Here is a 13,798-nt window from a genome sequence, read left to right on the forward strand (position 1 = left end):
ACGGCCCGTAATTATAGACATGATATAGGCTTTTTGGGCTTATGCCATGTCCAGAAAATAAGGTGAAATTCTTTACATTTTGCAGAGAATAATTTTGTATTAAAAATATTCTATAACATTATCTTCAATGATCAATTAAAAATAATGACAATGACGTTTTTATCAAAATTATACAGATCAGTCTTTCAGCTTTATAATGATGTATGATAAGGTTATGATTACGTATGCTTTCAGACAGTTTTCTTTTTTTGTTCTGTGCACTTTGGAAAATTACTGCAGCAATTGACAGATAAACCTGAAGCAGTTCTAGGGTTAATAAACAAGAAATAATACAATATATAGTACATAAGCAGCTGCATAATACAACAGCTCATTTCAGGCAGTAAATAACTTGCTTACTGTAAGTCTTGTTCATAGCTCTTTCACTGGGTTAGTAGATATTCTGTGTGCATGTGATTTAAACTGCTTTCTTAAAGTGTGTAGATAATGAAAATAATGTTTATCATCTATCCAAGGAGACGTTCAAGTTTTTACACCACTCCTTCACGTGTCCCATTCGTACTGGGTTCATTGCCAGCCATTATCTGCTTATTATTGCACAATACATTCTTGTCAAGAGCAAAGAATAACAACAACAACAACAACAACAACAACAACAACATAAATGTTTCCTATAAATCGCAAGTAATAAATTCACAAGTAAGCACCATACAATAACACTAAGGCCACACACTCTCAATGAAAGAAAATACAAAATTGATCATAATGAGGTGAGGACTCGTCAGTATTGGTTTCTTCCGCACAAAGAGCATGCCGTGATCTTTGAATGCTTATTTTGATCAGGTGGAACATCTCCTCCTTTGAATTATAGATTGAATTAACGGACAAATTATAATGGGATTATGAATGTACTCATTCAGGACAAATATTTCAAGTTCCCTATGGGAATCACAATCTTTATCATGAAAAGGTATACACTGGAGGTACTTGGGTTAAGTGAAATGAGGACAGCCTATGGAGAGGTGAGGACAGAAGAGGGTGGTGTCTTCATTTATTCCAGAAGAGAAGCAAATAAACAACATTCAAGTGGAGTGGGTGTCTTACAAAGAAAGCAAAAAAATAGCATAATGGAATGGAACCCTGCATTACACAGGATAATGACTGTGCGGATAAGAACCAGTTACACCTGTGACCATAGTGCAATGCTACGCACGAACAGAGTTAGTAGATGAAGAAGAGAAGGAGGAGTTCTATGACAGGCTGACATCAATACTGTCAAAATCAGCAAGATCAATTCATATTCAACTAACCTGTGCATCAAAGTGGTCTCTAATATTGATTGAAATTGCATTAGCACTCTGCCATGCTGAAATCATATGCAGCTGCAAATTATCAATGGCACATCTTCCAGTAAATCTGGGTGGACATGTTCAAGGGATGTATCAGGAAGTATGTAAGGCTCAATCACAAAATGATGAACAAAGCCAGTCCATACATTCACAGGTAATGTCTGTTGGAAACTACCATACACCAGTGAATGTAGATTTTTGTAATCCCAGATACAGCTATTTCAACTATTGAATATGCCTTCTCTTGTAAACACTACTTTGTTTATGTACAGTACTGAAAGCACACAAAATGCTGGTTGTCTACCACATATTGCAGTAAGAACCAATTTGCAAACTCTGCTCGATGTGGGAAGCCCACTAGCTGCAATGCTTGAACCTTCAGTGCAATTCCTGCTCATGTTAAAGGATCAAAACAATTGTATGGTTTATGTTCAAATTTCATACAATATGGCGATATATGGTAGAAAGGTTGTCAAAAACTTCATTTGAAATCTCTTCTCGAGAGCTCGGACATACCTCTCACTAACACAGGAGGATCCAGTTTCTCACAAGTTCCTATGTAGATATGTAAATGTAGTGTGATAAGGATGTCATTTGCATATCGTCCTTGAGCAGAATCTTCCATTGCATATCGCTCCACCACATACAAGGTGCATACCGGTAAGCTATGCACCCATAAATCTACTACCACCTGTGGGAAACCAAACGCGAGACAGGGCCAAGCACTATGTTCATACTGCCATTATAAGAGTTTCGTTGTGAGATTGTGAACTGCAATATAAGCAATAATTTCAACAGCAAGCATTGTGGCAATCAGTCAAATGTATTGTACCAAGTAAACACATACAAATGTTGTTTAGTTCGAGAAACAAAACATCATCATCATCATTTTACAGTTCCAGTTTCCTGGGTACTGTTAGCGAGCCTCTTCCATTCTGTCTTATTGAGATACGTTCTGTTGTTAATGACATCCTCCAGTGTCCTTCCCCGATTTGCAATGTCCTCCTTTACAATGTCCATCCAGTGGGTTCTTGGTCTTCCCACCATCCGTTTCGCTGCCACGTCTCTCCAAGTTAACATATGCTGTCCTTGTTGACTCCATCCTCATTACATGCCCAAACCACCTCAGTCTGGACATGCTGACCCGATCTAACAATGTCGTCTCAATCCCAGCTTCCTTCTTAACCACATCATTCCTTAACTTGTCCAGTTTGGTTTTTTGAATTGTGGACCTAAGGAACATCATCTCGGATCCCTGCAACCTTGATGAGTCTTTCTTAGTGACAGTGCAGGTTTCAATACCATAGGTTAAGAATGGTATGAAGTACTGATTGAACATCACCAGTTTTGATTTTGTTGGTACTCTGGAATCCCAGAGGAGTGTTCGTACTTGCTGGTAAAAGTGAGAGCTCTTCTGCACTCTATTTGCCACCTCCCTTGTGGCTAGTGTTTCTCAAGATATTACAATGCCGAGGTATGTAAAGCTTTCCACACTTTCTAGTGGATGGTTTCCTAGCATGATGTTCGTTGGTCGTCCCTCTCTGTTTATTCCCATCACTACTGTTTTGAGTTTGCTTATCTTGAGATTGAACTCCTAAAAATTAACCTACCATTCATTGAGTCTCGACTGTACTTCTTCCTCAGATTCTCCGCAGATCATAACATCATTAGCTAAGGCCATTGCATTTAGTTCTCCCAAGGTTTTCTTGATGTTCTTCATTATGTCATCCATGATGGTGATAAACAATAATGGGAATAGTGCACTGCCTTGTTGACTCCACTTTAGGTCTTGAAGCAGGATGAATGTCCATCACCCAATCGCACACAGCTGGTACAGTTTTTGTACAGCATCTGAATTTTCCTCACCAGTTCCTCACACACATTCCTTTTTCTCAGGCATTCCCATATCTTCTCTCTTGCAATGCTGTCATATGCCTTCTCAATGTCAAGGAAAACCATAAACAGATCTCTGCCTTTTTCCCAATACCTTTCCATTAACATACGGACACTGAAGATTAGGTCTGTTGTGGACCTGTTAGGCCTGAAACCATGCTGTTTCTCTTCAAACTGTGGCTCTAAGATGACTTGCAATCTGCTCTCTTTTTCTGAAGAATCTTAAGCCCATGAGAAAGGAGTGTTATTACCCAGTAGCTGGAGCATTTTTGGCAATTTCCTTTCTTAAACAGGTGGGTAATAACACCCTTGCTTCCATCAGTAGGTATCTTGCCATCTTTCCAAACTGCATTGAGCACTCTGTGTAGTCACTGTAAACCCTGGACTGCTGCTGTTTTAATCATGTCCGTGCTGACTTCATCGATTCCTAGGGATTTCCCTTGCAGCATTTTCTTAAGGGCTGCTTCTGTTTCTGCCCATGTAATGGAAGGGTCCTCTGTGCAGGTTTCAACAGCTGGTCCATTTGTTCTCTGATCTGCTTCTGTCCTGTTCAATAGGTGATCAAAAGGATTTCTCAGAACATCTCTGATATCCTTTTCATTCCTTGTCAGGTTTCCATTAGGATCCTCAATTGCTTTGATGGTTTCAACTGAATTCCTTTGTTTTTGATCACTCTGAACAACAGTTTCAAATTGCCTCTGCTGTCTTCCAGTTTCATATTGCCTCTGCTGTCTTCCTTCAGTTGAGTAAATTTCTCCCAGCATTTTATCTTCTCTTCTACCATTCTTTTAACTCTCAATTTCTTGTCCTGGTAAACTTGCTCGAGGTCTCTGATCTTCTCCTCGTCCCTTACCTGTTCTGGCTTGTAATTCTCCTTATCTCACTCTTTTTGTGCTATGTTCCTTTCCTTTATTGAGGATCTTACTCTTTCATTCCACCAGGGTGTTTCTTTTTCCCTTACTCTCATACTTGGCTTCCCACAAACCTCTATTGCTTCTTTTTTCAAGGTGTTTTTAAATCTTGTCCACTCTACCTCACCACTCTCCACTTCTTCTGTACGCAGTTGTCCTCTTATACGGTCCTGATAGTCTGTCCTCCTTCCAATCTTAGGTAATTTCCTGGTTTTATCTTTGGTACATTAATGTCTTTCAGATCTGCTAATAACCAGTGGTCGCTATTGAGGTCCTCACTTGGAATCACCTTGACATCAGTCACAAGTCTACTTCTTTCTTTATCTGTAATGACATAGTCAATGACAGTCTTGTTCTTTCCATCCCAGATGTAACGGGTAATCTTGTGACTGACTCTTTCATTGAACCAACTTTTTTTTTTTACTACCGAACGATTTCTTATGCAGAAGTATAGATGTTCCCCTTCTGAATTCCTTCTCCCATAGCCATGTGGTCCCATCACCTTCTCATAGTCATTCCTGTCTATCCCGAGCTGTGCGTTGAGGTCCCCGATGATGATTGCCTTCTCTTCACTGATTGTCTCTTCTAGGTCTTTGAGAAACTTATTCTTTTCATCTTGACTGCAACCCGTTTGAGTGGCATACACTTGCACCAGTGTCAGCTTCTCGTTCCCAAGGTGAGCTGTTGCCTTTATAATCCTCTCATTCATGTACTGGATCTCTGTAATACCATCTAACTCCTTAGACAATATCAATCCTACTCCATTTCTCATCTCTCTGTTGTTACCATTCCAGTAGAGGGCATAGTTTTTCCTCAACTCTTTCTTCCCTTTACCTTTCCATTTAGTTTCACTCAGTCCTAGGATTGATATTCTCCTTCTCTCCATGATGTCCACTAACTCTTCACATTTCCCAGTCAAACATAGCAGTAGCAGATCTGAAAGACATTAATGTACCAAAGATAAAACCAGGAAATTACCCAAGATTGGAAGGAGATGTTCCCCTTCTGAATTCCTTCTCTCATAGCCATGTGGTCCCATCACCTTCTCATAGTCATTCCTGTCTATCCCGAGCTGTGCGTTGAGGTTGATTGTTCCTATTCGAGTGTGTTGTTTTCTCCAGGGTTGTTGCACAATCGCAAGGCTTGGCCTATCATCAGGTTGTAAGCCATCAGGTGTCTGCGGGTGCTGTTGTCTACTCGGAGTTCTTTGTTTGAATCCGAGGCTCGTATAAGTGTTGAAAGCGACTGCAGTTAATCTCCAACTGACTTGCTAGGCCTAACATTAGAGAAGATTTTCTGTCAGGGTTATCTCCCTTAGCCTTTAGCAGTCCCCTGCCACATCTGCAAGGCAGCAACTTCCAGTTGAATTTGTGTGTCATTTCCTACACAATGGCTTCAACAAGCCCCAAAAGGTGAACACCTCTGCCCATAGCCATTGGTTCTCACTTAGTTTGTCAGGTTTGGTAACAGCCGCCCAACCCTCAGCCAGATAGTCGCAGTCTACTGTCGCATATGGTAGCAGGATGTACCTGACCTGACTACAGAGAAACAAAACATATTAGTGTAAACATACACAAAGGCAGTTTAAAAAAAGAAGAAAACAGGCAAATGTCACCAGTAACCATGGGTTTCTTATATTAAAACAGCCAACATCCCTAAACAACCTTGGAAAGTTTGCCAATAGAGTTTGCTTAAATACTGTATATTAAGAGCAGTATAAATATGACCCAAAACCCAAAATTGGGAAAAATGATCACCAAAAAGAGTACCATGATGTTCACTATAGCCAGAAATATATTCAAGTTAAACATGTGAGAATAAAAATATGATCTGTTGCAAGAATATGAGTGCTAATGATAACTATCATTGTAAATCACATTAAAAGAGTAATTTCATTGATGAAAATGCTCCTGTATTATTTGTTTCCCTCAATTTCATGAATTTGCTCACTGTTACAACTGCACACACTTCTTATCTCTCTAAACACCAATTTTCAGAAAAATTTGGTATTGGCCGTTCAACATGTAGGCAAAATTACAGAAGGCAGAAGGCAGTGACTTCGTAGTCAAGAGACACTTCCTTATCTTGATATTTTGACATTTTATTACGGTTAATATTCATGTTTATTATAGTTTTTCTGGTCTTGATGATATTTTGAATTATGTTTTGCAGTTTACATTGTGGCTTGTTTGGAATAATTGATTAGGTGGTCAAATCAATAAATTAAGTCTTGTCTTTGTTGATTTATATGTTAACTAAAATGGTACATGTTTCACCTTGTATATAGGGATCATCAGCCATTGTCTTAACCTTGAAATAAAATTAGGCACCTGATTTACATGTAAATAAAATAAAACTAATTTTTTTAAAAGCCTTGGAGAGACTTGAACTAAAATTAACATATAGTAAAAGACTTGTACAATGTTGGTTTTAAAGATATTTCAATGAGTGAGGAGTTTACAATTGGTGAAAGTATTTGCAATATTGACATTAGAAGGCTACTATTATAATTAAAATGAACAAAGCAACAGTCTGTTATAAACAAGTGGTTTATGTTGACTGACCAGTGGTTACAATTGGACAATGACGAAAATGACAATCAAAATCGTATTTATTACAAAAATAATGTTGAATAAAATATTGTTGAAGGATGGTCAAGTGACCTGTAATATTTGTTTACATGAGATAAAAGTCGAAAATCAATGGCATATGGTGAAGATGTGGATCACCTTGATGAAAAAATACGAAGTTATAGTGAAGGTTGATGAATGATGTTTGAATTGGACCTCTATGGACCATCTCAATTTGATGTGATGCTAAGACATTGTTAAGAGTATGGGTATATTGACATTCTAGTTAAAAGGTAATGCGACAGTTGAATCATTTGACGATCGTGAGGGTAACTTGTTATGTTTGAGCTAAAAATTGACGACTGTAGACTTCTTACTTCTGGATTGCGTCGCTTTCTGCGTTTATAATTGTTTTGTCGTATACTTACAGGTTAGTACACGTATTGTTTGTTTATGTTCATCGAATGGTTGCTATGTTATTCTATATCACGAATATTTTTAAGATTAACTAAGACAATCTCCATTTAGGACAATTGGCAGTCTTTAGGCCCTTATAAGTAAGAATTGTATCTCGTGACCATATTGTTTGTGGCTAAACGGTCTAATCTTCTTACATACGATACCAACAATCTAGGTTAGGTGCTGCATTTGGACATTTGATTGAATATAATGAATTTACGTAACAAATCTTACAACATAATTAACTGGATGGAAGTACTGTGGTAGAACCTTTATGATATAGTATAGATTATTTTAATGATCTGCATCTGATTTTCCTCTGTTACATTACCAATGTACAACCTCCGTGATATCCTTGTGGGGTACCTTCTATGATGGCTTCGTTGGTTGATTTCTGTACCACTGTTGTTGAACATATGACGATATAAAAGCGTTATTATTATTATTATTATTCTGACACTTCACATCAGCTATTTACCTTTGTGTTAGCAGTGGAAAGAACTATCTGACTCTGTAAGATGTATCATTCAAAAACAGCATTATTACAGATTAGTCAAACACTCCAGAGCATGGTCGATTCTCGGGAAGCATCAAGCACTTCAAGTGCTGTGCCTACATTTACTGAATGCGAGATATGTCAGAGAAAGTTTACAAAGAGGGACATTAACATACACATAGCAAGAGCTCACGAGCCACTATCTCGTGACTCATCATTGGTAGATAGTGAACAACTGCACGTTAATTTAGGAATTCCTCAGGCATCTCAAACTCTTCATACAAGTTTATTGGCTAGACACAGTGCAAATTCTTCAAATCAGGCATTTGACAACATAAATTGTCAGTGTCCACACTGTGGATGTCAATACTCCAGTTCCCGTGGGGTCAAAATATATATCAGCAGAGCTCATCCTGATATTCACCGTCAAATTTTAGTTTCTAGAAATCGACAGGGGGTTGATCCCACTCAAAATGTCGAAACAATCGTTCAAGAAAGTGACCCTCATGCTAACATGGAAACTAAAGATGTCAACACATTACCGCATGAATTTAAGCAGAAAATGATGCAGTAGCGAAGTAGATTTTTAAACAATTTGACAGATGAGCAATTTGACCATGAGATTAACATTTGGTGGGAGTTCTTGGCTTCTGCAATTGATCTACTCCCTGGTCCCAAACATCTGTCATAGAAATACTACCAGTATAGGAAAAATAAACAAACCACAGACAACCAAAGGAAATATAAACAGACAACCAACCCTGAACGGGCAACAAAACGGGACCAATAAAATGCCGCAAAAAATACAAATATCAGCTTACCCAGTACCACTTTTACAATCAGCGCAGAAAGGCTATTAGATCTGTTTTAAATTCCAATGCTGAAAACTGTAAAATTCCTTCGGATGAAATATTTCATTATTTCTCTGAAATTCTCGGGCAACCTAATGACATAATTCGATCCAAATACCCATCTCATACAACTGATATTGACAGGGAACAAATTGACATTTTATTTAATGACACTATAAGCCCAGATGAAATCAGCTTTGCTGTTGATCATATAGCCGCAGACACATCACCCGGTCCAGACCACGTCCTCGTCAGAGTTATCAAAGACAGTATTGCAATCGACATAATATCTCACATTGCCACATGTATGTTGAAAACTGGGGTTGTACCTTCTATCTTCAAAACGGCCAGGACTGTTCTAATCCATAAAGGTGGAGATACACTGAATATTCAGAACTGGAGACCTATCATAATCTGTTCAATAATAAGGAGAATAATTGAGCGGGTCCTTGACAGGCGTCTTCGTGAACATGTTGTCTTAAACCCCAATAAACGAGGATTTACTAACTCCTCTGGAACGCATGTCAACACTGCGTTATTCAGCTCTTTTCTCCATGAAGCCAAAAACAAACAAGCTAATCTGACTACTATATTCTTAGATATCCAGAAAGCCTTTGACAATGTTGGTCATGCCCATTTAAATGAGACACTAAAGTAGTTACCAATTCCAACCAAACTTATGAATTTAATCATGAATCTGCACACAGGAAATGTCACACAAATTCAGACGCAAGGAAGCAAAGCAAGACCTCTCTTGATAAGCACGGGAGTTATGCAAGGTTCTCCCCTGTCGCCAATCCTATTAAATCTCGCCATCAATCATATTCTGGATGACCTTAGCAAAAAGTCGATATCTACCCAATATGGCTTTAAGTTGAGTCCAGATCGTGAAGCTCCAACACTATTAAGTTTTGCTGATGATGTAGTTATTGTTGGAAAAGATTCTGAGTCAGCTTTAGTACTTGCTCATGCGGCCATACATCAACTACAAGAAATTGGACTTAACATCAATATTGGAAAATGTAAAAGAATATGCATCAAACATGGTCACCTATCAGAAGAAAAACTATTCACGGCAGATGAAAAACACATACCATGTCTGAAGAAAGGAGAATCTTATGTATTTGGGTGTAAATTTCTCCAATGAAATTACTTTCCAGTCCGTTGAGGTCCTAAATAAGCTCAAAAACAGCGTAGAACTCATTTCTTCACCGCTTTTGCATTCCAATCAAAAATTTGTAATCATAAACACTTCAATCTGTCCCAGTTTGGTATATAAACAAAGCAACAGTCTGTTATAAACAAGTGGTTTATGTTGACTGACCAGTGGTTACAATTGGACAATGACGAAAATGACAATCAATCCAGTTAAATTTAAAAATGACGCCGATATTAAGGTTAGGGGGGCATTAAAGGAAATTTTGCAACTTCTCATGGATGTCCCGAATGATATGATATACGCTAAAATGAAATTTGAAGGTCTGGGTTTATTTTGTGTATCATGGGAAATATATCTGCAACATATTAATGAATGAAAATTTTTGAAATCTTCCAATAATCATTTTCTACACTCAAAGAAATTAATGTCAAGAAATCAGCACGAGCCTTTCCACATTGAATGTAGCAGAAACAGAATCTATTCAAAACAAAAGACATGGTTTTATAGATATAAAGAAAGTCCGACTCGAATTGAGAAGATACAAAGAAAGCCCGACTCGAATTGAGAAGAAGAGCTTTTGACAACTGGAGCAAGAAAGAGCATAAAGGCAAAGGTGTAGTCCTATTTAAACAGTATACTCCAGCGAATACATGGATTTGTGATCATAAAGGATTGTCTTGCAGTGAATGGCGTGATGCAATAAAAATGAACGCCAATGTTTCTGAAGTGCATACTGGACCTGGCAGATTCCAGGGCAACAGCCTCTGTCGGCGTTGCCACAGAGAGTTTGAAACTCTTTCACATGTCCTGGAAGCCTGTCCACATGGTGAATTACTACGCACCTCACGTCATAATGTAGCCAGATCAATGATAGCTAACGCTCTGAGAGGACAAAGTTATAATGTCTATGAAGAAGTACACGGTCTCTCCAACAGAGGAAGCAACCGATGCATTGACATTATTGCTTTTAAGCCATCCTGTCCTGAAGGTTTCGTCATTGATCTAACAATTAGATTTGAGACCAACAAAAACCAGCCGGAAGAGGTTGACGCAGAAAAAAGAATTTATGAAGAAACGGTGGACTTCTATAAGCGAAAATATAAGCTCTCATCCATTTCTGTAATCGGATTGATGTTAGGTGCTCGAGGAACCATGCCTACATTTTTGTCAACTTCTGCAATACCTTTGGGCTGAATAGAGATTTTATCTATAACATTGCGATTACCACACTCAAGAAGTCCATCATGATCTTCAAGAACCATGCTTGCGGACCTCAAATGTTTGACATGCCTCACTCGATTGCCTACATTTAACATCATACGATCACATTATCTATTGTATCCACATCCATTATTGTTGTTAAGGTACTCTTTGTCTTTGGGCAACCTGCAGCTGTTGCAGGAAGATTGTATAATAAATAATAACATTTGTCGTACAGCAATACTATATCAAGCTGTCATATGAACTGTTTCAGCGGTCCGGACATAGGCAAACAACGAAACATACCTGTGAGGCTAAGTGACGATGCTCTGGGCTTTGAAGATTTTCACCTTTCCATTCATTGTCCGTCTCCTCTGAATCATCAAATTGTGATTTCCATTGGGAAGCTAGTGTAAGACCTATATTTAATAAGAGATAGTAGACATTAATTTTAAATTTATAAACAAAACTTCATTTCACAGGAATAATAAAATTCTACTCACCTCCTCCACCTCGAGTAACCTGCTGTAGAGCTGAAACATTGTCGTCGTCTATCACAGCAAACTGTGTTATGGACGCATCACGATTATTGGGCTTGCAGATCATTGGACGGCCTGTCGAGCCACCCGACGAATGGAAACGTCGAACACGATGCTCCTTTGGTCTCTCCTTCAGAGGTTCCCGCTGATCTGTCACTGGAGATGAACCAGCCAACCCTAGCACAATAATGTATCTCTTTCAACAATGAAGAGTCAGAATGAGCTAAATGTTATAAATACACTATGCTGGCTGTATCCATAAATTATCATTTAATATTGTTCATTACATTAAAAACTGCATCAGTTTTTTTTTAAGTGTCAAGTATTTCATGATTTACCTCCAGGTCCAAAACAATTTCTGGTTTATTATTTTCTTACTTTCTTGGGAAAATTATCCATCTTGATACTGAACACCTCAATCACAAAAGAAAAACTACAAAATATTTTCTTGATTTCCATCCTCCTAATTCAGCTTCATTTACAGTCCACCTTCAGCATAACTTCTGTGATATCCTTGACATATTAAAACAACTCTTTCTCACACATCAATAATTATTGTTATTTAAAGGGGTTAAACATTCAATTGTAGTTAAATATTTTATATTTAAGATCCACCTTTTCAATACCAATTATAAATGATATACACATATATAGGCAATTGCCCAAGTAAGGTACTGTGAACAGAATGAAAAATTGGACTCTGACTGCTAGATAAAGTGTCTATATTCCTGCATTTATCAGCCCCTTCTTAATCCTCTTTCCTTTCCTTCCTACCCCTCACTCTTCTTCTTTCTTTCCTCCTCGCACCTCCCACTAAAGACTTCGGTAGAACCCCATACATTCCTCTCCTCAACCTTTATTCACATCCAACTTCAATTCCACACTTTGCAGCACGAGGTGATTTCCATACAACATATGTCATTTATTATATTCCCCCTATCATAACTCTTTTTATTCTTATCATGTATACAAACAAAATTAAAAATTACCGTCCTCATTGAACTGCGGGATCCCACCACCTTATAAATACTATTAATGTATTTGAGCCTCCATGCGCAACAATCATCATCATCATCATTCAAGATTCTTTAAACAGAAGAGCCTTTATATCATATTCATCGCATTCACACGAACTGAATGCATAGTTTTGTGTACACAACCCAAATATTTCAATATCATGAGAAGACACCTTGATTTTGGTTCAATTAATCTTTGAACAGACTACAGCGTATTTAAAGAGCCAGCTTCGATTGCATGTCTATGCGTTAACTGCAACCTACATTTTTTTATTAACTATCAAAAGCAGCTTTTAATATATTGCAGTGCACCAATGTTTTACGAACCTCTATCAAAAGCAACTCTTTAAAAGCAAGTTCTTTATACACAAGAGCCTTTTCTAACACCATGCATCACATTCACGTGAACTGAATGTACAATTTTGTGTACACAACTGAAACATTTTGATATCTTAAAAAGATACCTTGGGTTGGGATCACTTGAACTTTGAACGGACTGCAATGTATTTGGAGAGCCAACTTCAAACGCATTTCTATGCGTGAACCGCGACCAGCATTTTATGTATATCTATATAGAAAACAACTTGTTAACATAGAGCAGCAATCCAGCATTTTAGGAACCTCTATTAAAAGGATCTCTTTAATGTAGTGCAACAAAAATCTTGAACATGACCTTATTTCTCATATGGTATGTTATTATTGACACTACACTGTGTCTTCCATTGCTTTAACTTTTTACAGAAATTATTTTATTCAACCAGCCTTAAAATTCTATTGATCGTATGTACAGTTATTTAAGACCATTGTGTCGTTACATTGTTAATTTTATTTGGTACATTTGTATAATTTGCTTCATGGCTGATGATTACCTACGATTTAGGTCGAAACTAGTCCTTGTATGTTAATATAAATATATATCATTTATAATTTTTATTGAAAATGTGGACCTTAAATATAAAATATTTAACTATTATTGTAATTTACAGTTCAATACGGACCAATAATCATTAAATTCTTTACGGACCAATAATCATGAAATTATCTTTTTATTAAACATCCAAGTCATGGCCCTTGCAGATATTTACTTCATGAGACAAGTAGGGTGAAGGATTTACATATATGCAAGTCCCTAAGACCTCCTGCTGGTTAAAACCAATAACATGCACCTACTTCAATTCTGGCACATCATGACATTTATTCTCTTTTTGTAACACATTCAACAAAAATTATTTCTTACGGTCCTTAAGCACCTCTGACAGTATGAACAAATACTACCACCTGAGAGTGATACAGTTCTTATTCATAGTTACTACATTACCATAAAATGTGAAAAAGGTTCAGTATATTACTACCTC

At 37.5% G+C, this 13,798-nt stretch overlaps 1 protein-coding gene across 10 annotated transcripts in view; it reads right to left on the reverse strand.

Moving 5' to 3' along the window:
• Asator (tau-tubulin kinase asator) overlaps positions 1–13,798 on the reverse strand; it is a 500,954-nt gene that overhangs the window by 148,304 nt on the left and 338,852 nt on the right. For all 10 annotated transcript variants that reach the window (XR_010858479.2, XM_067135206.2, XM_067135211.2 and 7 more), the window contains 2 exons: positions 11,392–11,604; positions 11,195–11,307 (listed from right to left, as the gene is read on the reverse strand). Coding sequence is in view for 9 of the 10 variants with exons in the window: in XM_067135206.2 (XP_066991307.1) it covers positions 11,195–11,307; positions 11,392–11,604 (326 nt within the window). In the remaining variant the exon portion in view is untranslated. The remainder of the gene's footprint in view (positions 1–11,194; positions 11,308–11,391; positions 11,605–13,798) is intronic.

The sequence above is a fragment of the Anabrus simplex genome, chromosome 1 (assembly GCF_040414725.1).
Source record: "Anabrus simplex isolate iqAnaSimp1 chromosome 1, ASM4041472v1, whole genome shotgun sequence".
NCBI classification, from domain to species: Eukaryota; Metazoa; Arthropoda; class Insecta; order Orthoptera; family Tettigoniidae; genus Anabrus; species Anabrus simplex.